The sequence below is a fragment of the Condylura cristata genome, unplaced genomic scaffold (genome assembly GCF_000260355.1).
Source record: "Condylura cristata isolate star-nosed mole 26May11 unplaced genomic scaffold, ConCri1.0 scaffold00016, whole genome shotgun sequence".
NCBI classification, from domain to species: domain Eukaryota; kingdom Metazoa; phylum Chordata; class Mammalia; order Eulipotyphla; family Talpidae; genus Condylura; species Condylura cristata.
Genome location: NW_004567117.1, coordinates 19,079,732 through 19,100,478, shown reverse-complemented (window position 1 = coordinate 19,100,478; position 20,747 = coordinate 19,079,732). Strand labels below are relative to the sequence as shown.

Genomic DNA, 20,747 nt, shown 5'->3' with positions numbered 1-20,747 from the left:
CTGATTCAAAGACACTTGTACCCCCATGTTTATTGTTGCTTTATTTACAATAGGAAAGACATGAAATCAACCCAAGTGCCCAAAAGGAATGACTGGATTAAAAAGATGTTGTACATATACACCGTGGAATATTAGTCAGCACTCAAAAAAAGATAAACTCATGCCTTTTGCAGCAAGATGGATGGAGCTGGAAGGGATCATGCTTAGTAAAATAAGCCAGAAAGAAAAAGAAAAATACTGAATGGTTTCACTCATAGCAGGAGCAGAAAATGGAGTGGGGGAGGGGTCCAGAATAATAATAATGAATAATTACACACCAGAGACATTTTACGGGGGTGGAATGGGGAATGGGATCAAAAATGGGGAGGGATAGTATATGGACTATGGTGATGGCACATGGGGATTACAAGTGAGATAGAAAAGGCACAAAATGATGTAAAAATAAACTGTTATAATAAAAAAAAATTGGGGTATAAAAATGGCCAAAGTTTCTAAGGTATTGAAATATTCTGTCCCATTGAGCATAACAAATCACATGATCTAAATAGGCTGAGGCTTTGTTGATGCTACAGTTCTAGTACAAATTTAGTTAGCTGTCTGTCAACTTCATTTTAGAGCATCTTCCTGAAAGAAAACACCAAAAATTTTGTCAGGTCAGTAGAGTGCTAAACTGAAGAACCATGGTAAAGAAGAAAAGTTGGGAATTGAGAATGCTGTGGTCCAAATCTAGAAAAAAGTTGCTGATACATTTCACTATCAGCAACTCTGGGAGACAACATCAACCCAGGGCACTCGGCTGACAAACTTTGTCTCAGGACAGTGTGGATGAAGAAAGCTGACTGAGCTGGGAGGGAGCTCTTTTCTAACTTCTAGAAGGTTGCACTGACCTGAAATTGAAATCTAATCCAATGTACTTACAATGGCAGCAACATCTTGTTTTTCAGGAAGGGAGTTATGAGGCACAGTGGTACCTCATGTAATCAGGGTACCCCTCAAGTTCTAAGCACTAAATGCTTTCCCAGTCCAGTAGCCAGGATTTTATTTTTTGTCAGTCAGCAATTCAGCCATATACACATAAGTGAAGGGGATCTGATAACTTTCCACTTGAACTTTAATCCAGCAAATGATTATTTTCTAGATTTGGACCACAGCATTCTCAATTCCCAACTTTTCTTCTTTACCATTATACAAGAAAATCTCAGTGACAGTACGTAAATCTCTTGATATGCCTTCTTTAAGATACTCTGGACAAATCAATAATGTCTGGTTTATCAGTCTGAGTCCAATCAAAACAGAAATGGCAGAGAGAGAAAATTATATAAATTCTTATACAAGTATAGCAATCTTATACAAGCTTAATATAAATTATTTTAACCTCTAGAAGAGCTTTGGCATAAGAAGTAAAGAAAACTCTGAAGAATATAGGGTTGAGTGCTCACTTTGGCTATACACATACTAAAATTGAAACAACAGAGAAATTAACATGACCCCATGCAAGGATGACACAGTCATGAAGTGTTCTATATAAAATTTATTATAATAATAGAAGTTAGTGGGTATATGATAGTAACACACATCTGAAGGAGTGGGAGTTGTATTTCTGAATCATATACAATGATGTAAAACAGTGTGCCATCTTGACTTGAAATATATATACATAGCTTAAGTTTCTTGCCCCCAATACAGAAATCTTTGCTGTCCCTTCCTAACGCAGCCACAACCCAGCTAACTCTACATTTTCTTTGACAATCTGAAATAATAATCCCATTTTTGGCTCTCATCTTTATATCACATTGGACTCTGAGATGATAAATTATAGAAAACAACTTGAGCTAGGTAAGGGTGGAAATGCATGAAAAGATGTAGAAATATTGCCTGGAGCTCATGTTGGTCAAGATTTTATAGATTGCAAGAGAAAGAAATCCAAGTTGAAATGGCTTAAAAAATAAATAGAATTCTCTAGGTTACACATTTCCAGTAGCAGCTGAGATGATGCCTATTTGACATCGGAGGTTCACTAGATATTATTATGACTTGAATTTTTCACCTTCTTTGGCTCTGCTTTCCTTAGATTGACTTTAGTCTCATACAAACCCTTAGTGGTCCCCACATGTTAAATTATTTGAAACCAGACTATTCAGTGTCAAAAACAACAGCAATAGCACCACCAACAAAAATAAGAATTTCCTTTCCTTCCTAAGGGTTCCATCAAATATCCTATAATTAACTGACACTGACCTGGACTGGTGACTCAAATCAATCAATATCTAAGAGAATGTATACCCATTGAAAATGGGGGTTCAGGCTGACAATGAACCTTGCAAACAAAACTGTGTACTTAAAATCTCATCAGAAGTCCAAAGAGAGATCAGTGGATGGAAAAAATACAGATCAGTGAGTAGAAAAAATAGCAGCAGGCAAGGAAGTTACTCAGTCTCTATACTTAAATGTTTTCTTTTTGAAACTTCAAAGACTCCACCAGCAAGATGATACTTCTTTGCTAAATTTCACTAGCCATTATAATTTCCCAAACTAGACAGTATAAAGCTATATATATGCCATGATATTTTGTCTGCCCAACACCCCTCTTTGTCTATTGTGCAAAAAAACAGGCCCTCCCTGGTGGCGCAGTGGGTTAAAGCACAGCACTGAGAATCTAAAGCCGCTTCTGCATGAGTTCAATACCTGCCTGCCCCGGAGGTGACCACATGGTGTGGCAGACCTCTCCTGACCCGCCCGCTGCTCCCCTCAGCAGTGTACTTCATTGATCTGCCTGTTCTGCTCCCCACTCTGTCTCTGGTGAAGCCTCTTACCGCCCCTGAGCCTCTGGCCTGTACCCCAGTTCTGTATGCACAAATAAATAAATCTTTAAAAAAAAAAACATATTTGCCATGTTTAAGTTACAGTAGGGTAGTAGTATTAATTAGATGTACCTTGTGTAATAGGTCCCCAAAACTTTGTCATCTTGTAAAACATAAACTCTACAGACACATTAAATAATTCCTCCTTTTCTTCTCCCTCTAACTCCTGGCTTCTGTTTCTAAGTTTGACTACTTTATTAAAAAAAAAAAAAATAGGAAGGTATTGTTCTACCTTTAAGGAAGTTTTAAAACCAGCAAGGCTTGAGGTCAAATTTCTGGAAGATAAATGATGAAGGAAGGAATGTAGGGGAGGCATCACAAGACCGAGTCACACAGAAGGGATGAGTAAAAGGGGCTAGTGCGGCAACTGACACATCCATAAAATCAATGTTAAAACCCACGTCTGGGATGCCTGAATATCTGCAGGAGTTCCCAGCAGATAATAGACTGTTGGGGGCTGTGTCTGAAGCTCAGATCCAAAAGGTGAAAGATAAGGACAAGGAGATGAAGGTCATCAGGAATCTCTTCAGATTCTATTCAAAGTCAACAAACCTAGGCTCACAAGGAGTGAGCCCCTCCCAGGGAGAGGTTGTCTATATCAGGGCAGTCTCTCCCTCAGCAAGGGACAGCTATTCCTCTGCCCACCTGTGCCTGTGCAGGTGTTTCTTTTCACCCACTGTCTCCCTCTGCAGGGTAGCAGCCTCCTGCCTGCCCCTGACCTGTACCATGCTGGGACCTCTCTGTACTGACCTCCCTCAGGGGAGGCCGCTCTCCTAAGGCTGCTGACTTGAAACCATGGAGGTGTCTCTCCCTGCAAACCTGTCCCTTTCGGGGCAGCTCTTCCTGCCAGCTTGTGCCTATGCAAAAGCATCTTTTCCTCTTCAGTGTCTTTCTAATAAACTTTCTCTTTAAATATAACTGAGTCTCTGCCTTGTGGAGAATCTCACTGTGTGCCACTGAAAGGGCAGCTCTGATGAAACCTTTCCCAGAGTGAACCCAAGGACTCCAAACTCCAAAAAAACGACACCAATAAATCCTTGAAATACTGATAAAGGACAATATGATTTCCTATATAAGACTTTTACCTTCTCGCATACACAATTTAGGATGTGTCAAAGAGAAAGTAAAAACACACTTAGCGATATATCAAAATAGAGTGAGTATAAGAACTAAATTGTCTTTATTTTATCTGATCAACTGGATTAGCTAATTTTGTTTGGTTGTCTCTGTATAAATTAACTGTAACAAGTGACTACACTGTATAATCTGGAGCAAATTTTACTCAATTACTATAATATAAAATATAAAGTTAATATATAAAGTTAAAAATATAAAGTTTCTTTTCAGAAATAGCATAATTAATATTACTGAATGAAGACAAAATGATACTGCTTCTCCTTTTAGAGCTAGAGCACAAGACTGAATCTCTACTTTAGAACTCCATCTAGAAGAGAAGTCGCCCAGTCTTTTATGCACTTGACGAGTGCACATCTAAACAGAAGAGACACATATGGTTTGAAGTCATTATTCTTAGTGTTATAGGACACCTCAATTCAGAGAGAGGCACCCCTGAGGCCCCAAAACCTGCCTGCTCTAAGTGGGTTCTGCCATCCGCCGCAATAAGACAAAACATATAAAGCTTTAATGAAAAGTGACTTTAATACAGTGAATATACAATATGGAACACAAAGAATATAACTTCTAAATCAAACACCTGAAGTTACCCATCCCCTCATGGGCAAAAGTCAACCCAAAAGGGATTGGCCCAAAGCAAGGCCTGAAAGCTGCCACAAGACTAAAGCACCTTCTGGCCGGGACCCATGGAAAAGGGTCAGAAATGGCCAGACAAATCTGGGAGGAAAAGAGCAAAATCAAAATCAATATAAACACTGCCATGGTCACCTCCCTACAGGTATCTCACCCACATCTGCCTTAACCAGTACAGGGTCAGGAAACAAGCCCGGTTTCTTCATCACATGTTTGCTGCTCCATGTGGCTTCCTTAGGTCTCCTTCTCCATCTGCCTTTCTTCTCTCTTCTTCTCTCTCCTTTTTCTCTGCTCAGTTCCACCCTCCTTCTGGGTGGGGCAGGGAACCTGGAACTTCCCTTCTCCTAGGGACCACCCAGTTACATTAGCAAAGTTTTCTCTACCCCTTTCGAACTACAGCTTACTTACCAGATGAATTCCTAAAGATGTATACTACTATTAAAATCTGGGGAAACTATGAGCAAACATAGACAAAACCTTCTCTTTGTTTTATAGTAGTTGTATTATAGTAGTGCTCTTCTGATTGACTTTACTAGTGAGAAATGATTGTTGAGGAGCTAACATGAGTATTCTGATCCACTTGTCAGCTATTTATTTTTCATGCAACGAACTCGTTATTATGACTTGAAAGTTTGTGTTTCCCTGTTGGTTAGCAACACTGTGGTGATAAAGAAACTAGAGTCCTGGAGCAGGCTGTAGGATGCAAGATGCTGGTCAATGCAAGATCCTGGCCTTTTTATTGACAGAGAAGGGTGAGTAAAACTGAACACTGGATTTGCGCTTTAGGAGTGTGAGTATACACCCAACTCCCACCCAAGGTTCCAATCTTATTAACAAGGCATTCCACTGATAAGTCCCTGGGGCCCAAAGCACATCAGCATTACCCCAAGGCAACCAAGTATCCTGCTTTTGTCTGTAGGAACCTTGTGCAAATGAGAAATGCCTGTTGAGGAGCTAACATGACTTTTCTGATCTACTTGTCAGCTTATCATTCTTTCATGCAACAAACATGTGATTGTGACTTGAGTGTTTGTATCTTCCCAAAATTCTTGTTGAATAACTAAGTCCCTGAATGACAGCATTGGAAGTGGGGCATTTGGGAGGTAATTAGGTTTTGATAAGGTCACGAGCCAGCAGCCCCCATGATGGGATTAGTTTCCCAAAAGAGGAAGAAAACAAAGCTGCTTTCTCTGTCAAGTGCCAATGCAGGGAGAAGCTAGCAAGAGGAAGCTCATGAAGAACCAAATCTGCTGACAACTTGATTTGGACTCACACTCTCCAAAACTGTGAGAAAAAATAACTGTTGGTGAAGTCGTTCAGTCTGTGGTGTACTGTTACAGCATCCTGAGCTGCCCCGGATATTTATCTATTGAGATCTTTATCTATTGAGGTTCTGCTTTGCTTTAGTCTTTCAGCTAGATTCTTGGGGTTTTAATGTTTTTTATTATGATTTTTTTTTGTAATAAGCACGTTATGTTTACATGTCTTTATATTGCTATAGGGCAACCCAATGGGAACTGGGTTGCGTCTGTGGGTCCTCACCCGCATGCTTAAGATTCAATTGTACTGCGGACACACAAAAAAAGGGTCAATGATGGGTTTATTTACAAGGGGAAAGGAAAAGGAACAACCCAGGGAAAGAGAGAGAGCTAGAGATACAAGTTAACTAGAGCATCCTTTCAGTTCTGCTGACTTGGAACCCCAATAGCACACTGAAAGCTGATCAAGAGCCAAATGACCAGCTGCAGACCATGAGGCCAAGGGAGAGAGAGAGACCAGCAGCAAACCACCGGGCCAAGAGACCCCCTGAGCCCGTATGTCCGGTTTTATCCTAACCTGGCTGCTCAGCTCCACCCTCAAATCCCAGCATGCTTCTCATTGGTGTTGATGGGATTTGTAGTTCCAGTATCTGGGGTGGGGTGGAGGCTATGAAACCTGTACCTGCTACAATATCACCATTAACTAGACAATTAGAATAAACAGGAATGCGGGTGGGGTCCTGTGGTGGTGACATCTGCCTCCTGGATGCTAGCAGCAAGCCAAGGTCAGGGTGAACTTCTGGTGCCCCTGTGCTGCTTGGACTGGGCTAACAGGAAGTTTAATGTGTATACCACTTTATATTCTAGAGAGAGGAGATAATAACAATGAAAATAATAATCTCAAATTCTAATAACAGCTAAGAAGAAAGTGTAATAGGATAATAGATAAAACAGCAAGATATTTTGGCTAGAATTATAAGGCGTATTGAAGGAATGGAGGAAGTAACACAGGCCTGAGCAAAACTAGGCTAGCCCAGGAAAGCCCCCCCTCCCGCCCCCCAGGATAGGTTGAAGAGGGACAATGTACATTTAAAACTGATTGGATAATGGGAATGGTGTGGCAGGCTGACTGGACTGGAGGCACCAGGAAATGAGACATCTATTCCTGGAAACCTGACCGTGGTGGTTGAACTGTGACCCAGGCTGTGACGTCTGTTAATCTTTGAATCCATTTGCTAAGTTGAATTTGCGTGGGCTCTGACATATGTAACAGCCAACAAGGCCAATATATTCCTTGACATTCCTTTGGTCGGGGTCTTGCCTGAACCCTGCGTGTCTGGCAGGGAACGGCTTGACCCTGGCTACCCAGCCCAATAAATTCTACTTTGCGAATTGAATTCTCGTGTGACGCTGTCTTTCGCAGTAATCGAGTTCTCGGACCCTAACAGTATCTTTTAAGAAAAAATGACATTTGAGCTGAGAGTTCAATGATTAGAAGGCAGTCATGTCAAATTCTGGGGAAAGTTCTTCAAGCAGAAGGAACAGAAAGCATAGCGGTAAATTGTTAGACAGAAATGATGCCCTGTATGTGTTTTGTCCCAACTTCTGTGACCGACCACAAGAAAGGAAGGCAGGAGGCAGAAAGGCTGAGCAAGCAGAGTTTATTGCTTCTGGACAGCAGCTGAGACGGAGCCCCTAGAGTGGGGTGAACAGCTACTGCCAACTCAATAAGGGGGAAGGGTCTCTTATATAGATTCTAAACTCAGACTCCAAAGGGGTGACTCATCGCTGTGTTCTTGCTGTGAGGCCCAGTTCGCTGTCACCTTCAGCTAGTCCCATCCTGCATGCAAGGTCAGTTTATTTCCACTTTATCAAGCTTGGATGCAAGGCTCAATTCTTTTACCGCCCTAATTCAGTCCTTGTCAGTAAATCTTTGGTCACTCCCAACAGTATGACATCCACACAGGTTTTGTGGACCCATCCCCACTCCAGACAAAGCCATCAAGACACAGCAAACTAAAAAATCACCACTGAAAGGAGGCTTCTGGGCCCTAAGGATGTATAAAACCAGACATACAGGACTTGGGGCTGGCTCTCTTGGCTTTTGGGTCTCTTGGCCTTTTGGCTTTTGGTTTGACTCTTAGCTTTCACCAGCTCTCAGAGTGCCATTGGGATTCCAGGTCAGCAGAGCTGGTAGCGTAACAGGCACAGGTTTCATGGACTCCACCCCTACTCCAGATGCTGAAACTCCAAATCCCATCAGTACCAAGGAGAAGCACGCAGGGACGTGAGGGCGGAGCTGAGCAGCCAGGTTGGGATAAAACCAGACATGTGGGCTGTTGGGGGCTCTTGGCCTGGTGGTTCGCAGCTGATCGTTTTGGCGCTCAATCGGTTTTCAGCGTGCCGGTGGAGTCCAAGTCAGCAGAACTGGTAGGACATCCTAGTTAACCTGTGTTTCTCTCCCTCTTTCCCTGGGTTATTCCTTTACCTTTCTCCTTATAAATAAATCCATTATTTAACCTTTTGAGTGTGTTCATAATATGATTGAATCGTAACCGCACGGGTAAAGACCCACAGATGGGCAACCCAATTCACATTGGGGTGCCCTGTAACAGTAGGATACATTTACAACTGATCTCCTCCTCCTTCTCCCTGAAATACTTATTTCCCCATCTTTTGAAAATAAACCCTTTCTTAACCTTTTTATGTGTGCCTGCAGTTGAGTATTATTATAAGTCACTCTAAGCCTAAAGGTGAGGACCCACAACCAGACAACCATTTCATATAAGGGTTACTCTGTAGCACACTGACCACTATAACTTTAGTTTGCTTAATAAACCTAAAGTTCAATGTGAAAAAGTGTAAGATGTGACGGCATAGGAAGAGACAGGGAGGCCAATTACAATAGTTGTGCTGTCTACCGCAGGGATCCAGGCAAAAGATGATGAAGACTTGGGTTAAAATCATAGAGATAGTAGAAATGGATGGATTTGAATATAGTTTGATAACATGCTAACAAACCTCTCAGAATTTCAGATATTTTAGTTCTGTACATTTGGGAAAGAACAAGAAAAATGCAAAGATAGCAAGTAACTAAGTGGCGCTGATGCAGTTATACCAGCAGTATATACAGTTAAAGAACTGAGAATATACTCAATGGCTCTTTTTATGAGTAAGAAAAAATGATTCAAAAATTCATTGAAAATAAATCAGATCTTTTCACTTAAGTAAAATCAAACAAAACATAGCATAGCAAAAAAATGTTTCTAACTAGTTTAATGTTTTCTTGCCCATCCTTTGCAGACATCTTTAATGTCTTTTTCCTGTAGTGGTCCTTTCTCTGTTTACTCTCCCTGGTCTGTACCTCCATGGTTGACACTGCTATCTGATCTCAGTATTCACTATAGAAGACTGTACTTCCAACATCTTGTAATTACATATGGCCACAGCTTACTTGGTAAATGAAATACTAGTGGAAATGCCTTGTATAACCACTTCTCCTACCCATGATGGTGAGAGATGGCTGGAGGAAGGAGTTCATGGTAATAGGCAATTGCCATGTTATAAAAGCAACCTAAGGTTGGAGAGCAGCTGCTTAGAGAATAGCCAGGATTTACAGTAGAATGTGGGTGTGAAATGGAATTGGAGATTGTTTGTAATGGGAATGTGACTTCATCTAGCTTGATCCATCTCTCCCCATAGTTTACTTTCTTTGGACTTTCATATGGTTGTTTTGGGATAATGACTAAACCCACGTGTGACCTTCTCTGAAATTTGTAGAATTAAAATCACAGATGATTTTCCAGTAACAAGATGAAAGCATAAATATTTCTTAGCTTCAAGGATCTCAGAAAAAGTGTGCCTCTGTATTATTTTGTCTATGTGGTCCAATAAAGATAGCCTAGGTGATAACATTGAGTCTTTGAAGCAGGAAGTTTCCCAGGTCTGCTTAGGTTCTGCTACTTCCCCAGACCCTGCTGCTTGGTGGGGAGTCTCTTGTTCAGATTCTGCTGCTTACTGGAGCAGAAATTTCTGCAGTGTGCTGCTGGCCCACAGTGATAGCTATGGCTACCTTGACCCCTTCCCAAACAATAAAGAATGCTTATGCTATGATGGATGGATGACAAGTTTCCTCATCTAACCTGTATAAAACCTCACCACTCCTGTAATTCAGGACTCAGTCTTTTGGGACTGATCCCACTGAGCCTGTGGGTGTGACAAGTAAATCTCTCCACCTCTCTGAGTGCCATCTGACTTCTCCGGGAAATTGCTGTAACATTTCATAACTTATCCTGGATTACCTCTTTTAGCATGTCACTCAGCAAACAGGGACTTGTCAATAACATTAGTATTCTTTTCTGTATTTCTTTGTGAAAGATCCAAAAAGTTTTCATATTTTTGAAAATATTTTGATTGGGGTACACATGATGGCTATTGCCACCCAACACCTACATTACTTAGCAGAAGTAGGGTAGAGTTCATCTGTATCTTCCCTTTTGAATAACAATGAAATCTATTGGAAGCAGAATCAATAATAATTTGATGGTGTTAAGCAGTACCTTGACCTGACTCAGGGTTTCTAAACCTCTGCACAGGTTAATTCTTTCTTGAGAGGCCATCTGATGTGCTACAGAAATTTGAGCAGCATTCCTGGAGTCTATATACTTCCGTGGTCAATACTACAGCATAGTTATGGCAAACAAAAAAGTATCTCTAAACTCTGTCAAATGTCCTGTGGGAAGCAAAGTTGCCCCAAGATGAGAACTATTGGCTTAAATGAAGGCATCTTTTTGTGATATTGTTGAATGAGAACTAATTTAAAAGTCATACTAGGGACCTCCCTGGTGGCACAATGGGTTAAAGTGCAGCAATATGAAGCTAGCTATAGCTGCTTCAACATGAGTTCAATCCCCGCTAGAAAGGTGACCCATATGGCCCAGCAGACCTCTCCTGTCTTGCCCATTGTTCCCCTCAGCAATGTACTTCATCAATCTGCCTGTTCTATTATCCCGTCTGTCTCTGGAGAACCTGCCCACCACCCCTACACCTCTGGCCTGTACTCCAGTTCTGTATGCATAAATAAATCAATCTTTAAAAAAAAAAAGGCTTACTAAGTTTGTATACAAAGTTATTAAGATCAATATTTGAGAATAGACACACTAGATATTTTAATGAAATCAATGGTCCTGCCATTTTTTTATTTCTCACAATAAAACATATTTACAGAAGAAAAAGAATTGTACATTTTAAATTCTGACCATTATACAGACATCTTGTTGCATAATGAGAATAATAAAAGAATGAATAACAAAAGAATGAATTTCAGTGACTTTTCAAAATAACTTCAGGGTTTGAATGTAGAAATCACAGTAGACAATTCAGTAACTGGCGTAAGCTCACTTCGAAATGAAAGACACTTAGCACCCAGTAACAGAAATAATACAAGATTATTGGACAGCATCTCTTAGGAGATCTGATTTGGAACTATCTTTATCAGACATTTACAGTCCAATTTTCAACCTATGTTTTAGAAACTTTAATGAAAACAAATATAAAAGGAAAATCTTTATGAATTTTCATAGAACTAGAATAATTTAGCCTTTGAATCAATTTTTTCCTCAAAAGGGCTTGAAAAAGTTGTACTTACAGGAGCTATAAACAGAGTAAAACATTTTTATTAGCAGTCAACAGCTTCAAACATTGGTTTTCTCTTTTTTAAAACAATGAACTATAAATTCTTTTATACAAAAAGTTAAAGGCACAGTGAAATAATGACTATTTGTACTTCACTATTTTAGAACTCAAAATAGTTCAGAAGGCAAAAAGAGTCAGGTGGCCAGCACCTAATTTGCCCTGTAGGTGGGAAAATTATCAGATGGGGAATCGCAGGACAGGATACAGAACAGATGCACTGAGGGTAATAATGTTACGCAAAACGTATTTTTAAAAGTTTTTAATTTTTTCAAGTTTTACAGATTTAAAAATGCCTCTTATATTCCTCAGAATTAAAGATTTATCTTCTGGATAGTCAATATTCATGCTGAGAAATATATTCTATTTTTTAGAAACTATTTTTTCAGTCTGATGGATTGCCCCTGAAAATTTCCTCTTCTTTTATACTTGTCCAACAGGTTTTCCTTTATTGGCTGACTTAATCCAAGTTAGAGGAAGAGAGATTGTGAAACTAAAAATCCATTGTTATTTGCTAGCATCTATGAAAAGCAAGCTTGCAGCCAGTATTTAAAAGGAAGAAAATAACGTTCTCTAGATTTTATCTGGCTTTATGTCTTTTTAATTAGCTTATAGTGTGCAAGACTTTTAGGAAGAAATGGATAGTCTGTTATAGAAAACTTTGGGCATCATGTTTATAACTACATTTTTGAGAAAGGAAAAAAGGTTTATAAATGAATATAATGAAAAAGCTAACTATAATCAAATAACGCTTTCTCCTTGGAAATTGGTATCACTAGTTTTCATAGCTTTTTCATTTGCTTTCAAGAGGGAAACATTCTGTATCCTGGATTCGCCATCAAAGAGCCAAATAAGAAAAATAGAGCCATCAAATAATGACTGGTGGCAAACACTGAATATATAAAATTGGGGGTAGAACATACCAATATATAGAGTGAACTCAAAAAATAGGGGGGTATGGGGAGAGCTAATGAAAAAATATTTCAGTTATACTGGTGTTAATCATATTAGTATTGTTCTTCTGAGACTTGTATATAAAATGAAGAGTGAAATATTCTAATTATATCACGTTGTGTGTCCTTGAAAACAAAGATTCTCAATGTAAAAAAAAATGTGAGAGAAATAATTAGGTAAAAACCCAGTAGTGCTGTATTTGATTTGGAAGTATGAAAATAAACTCATCAAATGTTTATTCTTTGGAAATTGGTATTTCCTTGTTCTCTAGTAGAAAAAAAAAATGACTCATCTAGTAGTACTGAGTATTCTCAGAGTCCTAATTATGGTTATCATTTCTCCCTAAACCTAACCCAGCTTCTTAGAGATATGTCTGTATTTGGGTCAAGGCAACACACAAGGTGAGCCAGAAATGTACTGTCATTTAAAAAAAAAAAAAAAGCAAAGAAATTATCAAATACTGTTAGAATAGTGTCAAAAAGACTTAAAGCCAACTTGCTGAGCTCGCAATGGCCAGAGATGTGACAATTTGAGCTTTAATATGGTAATATTTGAAATAAAGTCATTAAATATGTGTGAATCCATAAGTACACAATATTTTAAAAAATGATCATTAGAAGATAACAGAGAACACTTGAAAAAGTGGCAAAAGGAACAATTCAAGTATTTACTTTCCTATTTCTTTATAGACTTTAAAGCTGGTTAACCAAATAGTAGATGTGGGGAAACATCTGTTTATTAAAATGTTTCAATATACAAATGACAAAGAAATGAGAAAATTAGAATATCCTTCAACCAATGCATCTGTTATAGGTGTTATCAATTTCACTCAATATCACAGAGGGAATTAGACCTATGTGACCTCCCAAAAAAGAACACTGTGATATATAGTCTTGTCAAAAGGATTGAACCTGTTTTCTCAACTCCCTGGAACCAGAGGACAGAGGTACATACTGAACTGTGCCATCTGTATGCAATCAGAAAAATTTAGATTGGTGGAAACTCTATAGGTGGTAAGACCAGATAAATTTTGAGGAAAAGAAGGGAAAAACTATATTAAAGAGAAGCAAAAAAAAAAATTTACTGAAACTATTTTAAATGGATAAAATTATAGTATGTAGAGATACACACTTGAAGGATAAGAAAGGCAAGGAAGTTTTTACTGTTAATATCAGTGTAGTGGTTAACTTTCGTGAGGTTGTGGGGCAGAGTTGTTTATGGTGACAGGACACATGGAGCATAGTCATGGAGGCTGGCAGAGTTCTAAAAGAGTGATGCCTTATAATAATGTATACATTTTCTGTTTGGTTTTCATTATATGTCTTATCTTTTTTTTCTACAGCATAAAAAAAAAATTCAAAGCCCTTAGGGTTTTCTACTAAAAATTATGGGTGTGAATACTTCTACTGTAATTACAAACTGATGGCTCTTAAATGATCTATCCTATACAAATGTTTCTAAATAATAGCTACAAATATTTGAAAAATATAATGTTAAATTCTTTTTGTGCATAGTTATCAAAAGTCAAAGAATGAAGTAAACATTCCTAACATAAAACTTATTTTGTTACAGTATTATGCTATATAATTTGGTTAAATGAAGTTTGTTGACATCCAAAATTTATAATTTCCTACTTTCACATAAGATTATTCCATGTTATTCTATTAGATATTAGAATATCAGTTTTCAGATGATTTATTTCCTTGAATGTTCACACATTGCTTCACTCTCTTTTTACATAGAACAAGGATTAATTGTCTTGCCCAACTATGATGGGAGTTGTTAATATGTAGCATTACATACATCATCATCCACTTTGTAAATAAAGATCCTTCACCACATTATCCTACTTATGTTGTCTTTCATACTTCATGGCTGATAGAGACTATTTTTGTTAAGAAACTAAAAATGTAACACAGGTTATGCCATAAAAATAAAGCAGTTTTAAAATGCAGTATAACAATAAACACAGAAAAACATATAGCTATGTTGTATGTCTTTGCCCATAGAACACTGACAATTTCCCTCCAATTGTTTAAGCAGCATCTTAATAAATGGTGCAATTGTATGGTCTCTTTCCTCTTTAATGAAATTATGTGGCATTTGAGTGATTCACATATTCCAGAAGTGATCGATCTAAGACCCTTCGGATAAGAGCTTCCTCGATTATATTAAAATCCTACAATAAAGAACAGTAATTAGGAACATACAAGAAGAGACAATAGCTTCAGATAGTGAGAGACGAGGGACAATTTAATGCACTAATTCCACAGGAAGATTAATACCTTAATTTAGTGATGTGTCCAGGTTTCCACAAAAACTGTCATACAATCTAGGACTTTTGCTTTGAGGTTAGTGCATTTTTTTTTTAAATTACTGCCAGTCAATGAACTAATTTTTGTTTTCTTAAAGGAATCTTGACTTGCAATTTAAACTTTTTATGATCCAACTTACTGTTTTAGTCAACATTACAAGGCCTGATCAGAGTGCTAAGTTTCATGTGTGCATGTAATTTAGAGTAAAATTCATTCCTGTAAGGTCACTAATCCCAACTGAATAAACCTGAAAAATAATGTTGAAAATAAAACTCATTGCCTCTTTATTGCCAAAAATGGAATTCAAAATCTTAAGTCGGCACATTCTGTAGATAAAGCAAAATTATTAAGAGTGGTATCCTCTAAACCAATCTTCTCTTAGCCAATAAACTTAAAAAAAAAAAAAACACCAGAAACTATTTCTGCTGGAAGTCCTCTCTAAAGCATAGTAACAGGGAGCCTCCCTGATGGCCTAGCAGATAAATCTCAGCACTACCCCTGCCATAGCTGGAGTTCAATCCCCAGCCAGGGTGCTAACCCATATGGCACAGCAGACTTCTCCTGTCTCCCCCACTGGCCCCCTTAGCAGTGTATTTCAGTAAATGCAGCTGTTCTGTTCTGGTCCCCACTCTGTCTCTGATGAATCCTCTCACACCTGCAACTCTGGCCTAGACCCCAGTTCTACAAAAATAAATAAGAAATATTTTTTAAATAAAACATAGTAATGAATAAATAAAGTACAAATGAAAGCCTTTAAAAACAGTAGCACACAGATTTAGGAATCAGCCACTGGGCAATTTCTTAACCTTTGAGCTTTAACTATTTCATAGCTAAGTTAAGATAATAATACAGAAACTATTTCAAGGAACAGAATGAGATGATTTACGTAATGTGCCTAGCACAGGACTTGGTAATTTAGTAAACAAAAAATCAAAACAAAGAAAACTGATTTAACTTCACTTTCAAAGCAAAGAAAATAGTTTTGTGGGGTAGAGAGCATTCTCATCAGAGTTCTTCCTACTGACCAGGGTCATACTTTGAAAGATCCTTAGAACAATGAATAGTTAGATTAGCTATGGGATCAACTTGGCCTATAGAATATCTCATGGAGCTAAGCTGTGTGTTGTGAAAGATGAGACCATGTAATCCAGAAGCTATCTCTGTTAAGACCCTCTGCTGTAGGGCCAGAAAATATATTATTTTAGAGATGGTGTAAAGAATATGAAGACTTTGTAGTTTGTTCAATTCCTCAGGTAATCTTTATATTCCCACTTACTCTCTGTCTTTAACTAGCCTAATGCTTGCCCAGACTGCATTAATTTAACTTAATTCTCAAGCGCTTTTGAGAGTGGGCTCATTTACTGTCCTCACTAAACAAAAGGAACAAAGGTCCAGTGGGGGAGACAGGGGAGATCTGCTGTGCCAGGTGAAACGCCAGGCAAAGGTCACACCACTGTGAGAGAGTTGTTATTTAAATCGAGGTCAGAACCTAATCTCTTTATGTTGAATCTGAAGAATGATAATGGGTAGATCAGAGTGCATTGGAAAAATTTTCAAATAACAAACTTCAACAATTATTGAATTCTATTTTGAAATTACATAGAAAGAAAATAATCAAAATCACGTGAAAATTGTAGCTTGCTATTGTTTCTGATCATGGGGAAAAGCATTCATGATAACTAGCTTTTCTTCCTTACTAAAAAATTATTGGGTGGGGAGAGAAGAATTTGGATGAAGGTGGTCAAAAGGTATGTACTTCCAGTAATAAGATAAATAAGTACTGGGGATGTAATGTATTTAACATATTAACGATAATTAATATTTCTCTATGGTAAATTTGAAAGTTGCTGAGTGTAGATCCTAAATGTTCTCATGACAAGGAAAAAGCTCTCCCAAGCCTTTTGATGTATCTATATAAAATGATGACTATTAAGTAAACCTCATTTTACAGTATATACATATATATATATCTCAAGTTACTATGCCATGCCACCTGGCATGTGCTCCTGCTTATTATATCTCAATAAAACTGAAAGAAAAAAAGTAATATTATGAAACTGGCTATAAGTTGGTAGTTATTGATGGGTAGATTATATAGTGGTCCATTAGGTTATTCTCACTTGATGCTACTACTTCAACTATGCACATTTTAAAATCTTTTTTTTATTTTGAAGCTTTTTATTTTGACATCTAAAAACTATTAGGAGCTCACATGCATTTTTTCTTCTATAATTTTACTCATGTGGGTTAAAAACGTTATGTCTAACACACAATGTAAAAACAATATAAAATTAAGATGATATGCTTACCATGAAGTCATCATAAAACAAAGTGTGACTGACTTGCAAATGTCTTATTAAACTGCCACTGAAGCTGCTAGGATTCTCAGTAGGTATTAAGCGGCAAAGTGGACAGAACTAGAAATAAACAAGACGAAGAGTTCAAAATAATTATTAATGCCAGAACTTAAAAATTAAATAGCAATTCAACAAAGTGAAATTTAACTTTATGAATCTACTGATCATACCTCAGCATATGTTTTAATATGTTTTAAAATTACTTTTTTTAAAAAAAAGTTTATTTATTATACATATAGAACTGGGGTACAGGCCAGAAGTGGGGGTGGTGGTGGTGAGAGTATTGACCAGAGACATAGTGAGGCTCAGAACAGACAGATTGATGAAGTACACTGCTGAGGAGGACAGCAGGTGGGTGAGGAGAGGTCTGCCACACTGTGTGGGTCTCCTTCCCTCCAGGATAAAACTCATGCTGCAGTGACTGCAATAGCTTCATAGTGTGTTGCTTTAACCAACTGTGACACCAAGAAGGGCCCTAAAATTACTTTTGGCCTGTAGATTTTTGTTACTAGAAATGACATCTATAGCGTTTACCTTTTGGGGGATTACTTTCTCAGCATAAATGACCAAAACTGAGATTCAAAGTTCAGAAGTTATGGGCATCTCATTATATTGATTGTTTGATAGTTCTCTTATTGCCCAGCAACATAGATAACACACCAGCATCAGTTTTTAGCCCTTACACATATTTTCTTAGTTTAAATGTCAGTAATGACTAAATTTTTTCTTAATTTTGAAATATTTATAAACTCAGAGGAATTGCAAAATTAAAGGGGAGCGGTCCCATCACCCAACTTTCCCAAATTGTAATATCTTAGGTAAATATGTAATATACTATTGAAACTAGGAAGTTGGCAATTAACTAGTCACAGATCTCAGATTTTGTCAGTTTTTGCATGTACTAGTTTTGTGTGTATATGTTTCTATGAAATTTTATCACATGTATAAATTCATATACATGTACCAACACAATCAAGATACAGAAATCTTTGTCATTACTAAGGAAACTCCTTATATTACCTCTTTCTCTTCTTTGCCTTACCCTGCCATTCACTGATATGTTCTTCACTTCTGTACTAGCATCATTTTAGGAATGTTATGTTACATGACTAAAATTTTCTGAGTAATTTTTTCCATGAAACCAATAACCAATACATCCAAATTGTGTATATCAACAGTTTCTTCCTTTTTATTGCTGAGTAGTATACCATAGTATGAATATACCACCATTTGTTTATCCATTTACATTCCAAAGAACAATTGTTATAATTAACTGGCAAGGCCTCTCTGGTGACCTAGCAGTTAAATCTCAGCGATATCATCACAAAAGTCCACAACAGCAGCCTGAGCTTGATCCCTGGCCCACATATGGCACAGCAGACCTCTCCTGACTCGTCCGCTGCCCCCCTCAGCTGTGTATTTCAGTACACCTACTTATTTGGCTCCCCATTCTGTCTCTCTTGAATTTTCTCATCTCCTACACCCCTGGCCTACACCCTCATCCTTCTACACACAAATAAATAAGTAATATCTTAAAAAGAAAAAAAAAAGATTGCAATGAACATTTGTATAAAGAGTTGTATAGACATGTTTCATTTCTCTAGGATAAATTTCCAGGACTGACTGTGTGGGAAGGTATTAGGGTTAACTTTAGTTAAAAAAAAAAAAAATTGTCAGATATCCTGAGGATAGTTTACATTCCTACTAGCAATGTGAATTATCCAGCTTTTCCTCATTCTCACCAGTATTTGGTAGTATCAATTTTTAAAAAAATTACTCATTTTTATAGGTATATAGTGGTATCTAATCATGATTCTAATTTGTACTTCCTTAATGGAAGTACTCTTAACATTACTCCATTTCATTACATTTTAACCTGTGTTTTCTTAATTCTACTTCTTCATGCATTTACCAAGAAATGTGATATAGAATCATTACTGGGTTCAGTGATGTTTTAGGCATTAGATGAAATGGTATTCTTATTTTATCCTCAGCTACCCAGTGAATTATTATACTTGCTTTATTGACAAACCCAATTTCAGAGAGGAAAAAAAACAGCTTGAATTAGCACTACTGTAAGAATCATAATAGCAACCTAACCCTTAATAGGCAATCCAGTTTTTGTTTTCAGATAATAACAGTCTGACTTTCAGGCTTGGATCACAATGTTTTTCTTTAAGTTTGAATGAAGTCTTTATGTAATTCTTTTCTTTTTTATTGTATGAGGGTCCCAGTTTCACTATGTTCAAATTCTGTAAATATGGTCAACTTGAATTTTGCCCTAGCTGATTAATCTTTGCCTTAGATTTACTAAAATGACATATTTAAATTATTATTGCTATGGTCACTTAAGATTGTCTAATGTTCTAGCTATCTTGTTTAGCTGGTAACAACTGGCTAATCCAAGGTAGCACTTAAACTACTCCCTGAAGCTGCTATTTAGTAATGAGAACAGAGTTAAGACCAAGAAATATTTAAACACAAAAGCAATGCTAATTTTGTGATGTGGTAAAAAGGACACTAATTACACAAATTTGTCCATTCAATATTGTTTGCTGTGCTTCAACTATATGCTAATGCTAAGTATTTGGAATGTGGAAAGCAATAAGATAGGTTTGTGTCCCATGGACTCTGGATTCAGAGTCTGGCTTCAACTCCTAGTACCACCTCTTACTGCTATGTGACCTTCAGCACATTTATTTTCCATTTCTGTAAAATGGAAATAAACACTTACCTGGTCAAGTAGTTACATGTTCAGAGGAAATGTGTTCAATGTGCTCAGTACATAATTGGCATATGATAAATACCACATATTTCCTATTAGTTGATATCTATCTTGAAATAGATGGGGTTCCTGTCAGGAACTAGTGAAAGCTTTATACTTCTAGTATACATAAAATTCAGTTATGTGACTAAATGTCCACTAGGATATTTCAACAAATAATGGTTGGAAATCAATAAAAATTCTTGTTTCTTTATTTTGAGATTTGAATCTAGGAAGGAGAGGGTAAGAATAGTAAGGGGAAAGAAATGATAAATGAAACACTGACTCATCAGTACCTATATGCCTCAGTGATCACCTACACTCTCCCTAATATTGTTAATTTCCAAACACTGGCTAGTCCTTTTTTATTTGTCTCTACTGAATATTCATATTACACACAGTAGGAACCAACCCAGACCATATTACACAATGTAGGAACCAACAATTGTGTAGTGCAGATACAAAACACATTACTCTCGTCTCAGATAGACTTATGTGATGGTGAAGGCAATGGGTAAAAGGTTTCACCGTATTAGATGCTACCATGACATTCAGTCCTTGGAATGTCTATTACAAAGGACACAAATCTTGGTCAGGTTGAGGTGAAAGTGATCTATGCATAAATTGCTGATGCAGAGCCCTCCCTGGTGGACCAGAGGGATAAAGCACAGCGGGAAGAAGCTAAAGTCACTTCAGCATGAGTTCAATCCCCACCCTGGAGGTGATCCATATGGCATGATAGACCTCTCCTGACCCGCCCGCTGCTCCCCTCAGCAGTG

At 37.6% G+C, this 20,747-nt stretch overlaps 1 protein-coding gene across 1 annotated transcript in view; it reads right to left on the bottom strand.

The window, feature by feature from the left end:
* Positions 1–13,869: 13,869 nt before the first annotated feature.
* RNF125 (ring finger protein 125, E3 ubiquitin protein ligase) overlaps positions 13,870–20,747 on the bottom strand; it is a 24,514-nt gene continuing 17,636 nt past the window's right edge. The window contains exons 5-6 of the mRNA XM_004683994.2: positions 17,157–17,264; positions 13,870–14,711 (exon numbers count right to left, since the gene is read on the bottom strand). Of these exons, the coding sequence (XP_004684051.1) occupies positions 14,625–14,711; positions 17,157–17,264 (195 nt within the window). The 3' untranslated portion in view covers positions 13,870–14,624. The remainder of the gene's footprint in view (positions 14,712–17,156; positions 17,265–20,747) is intronic.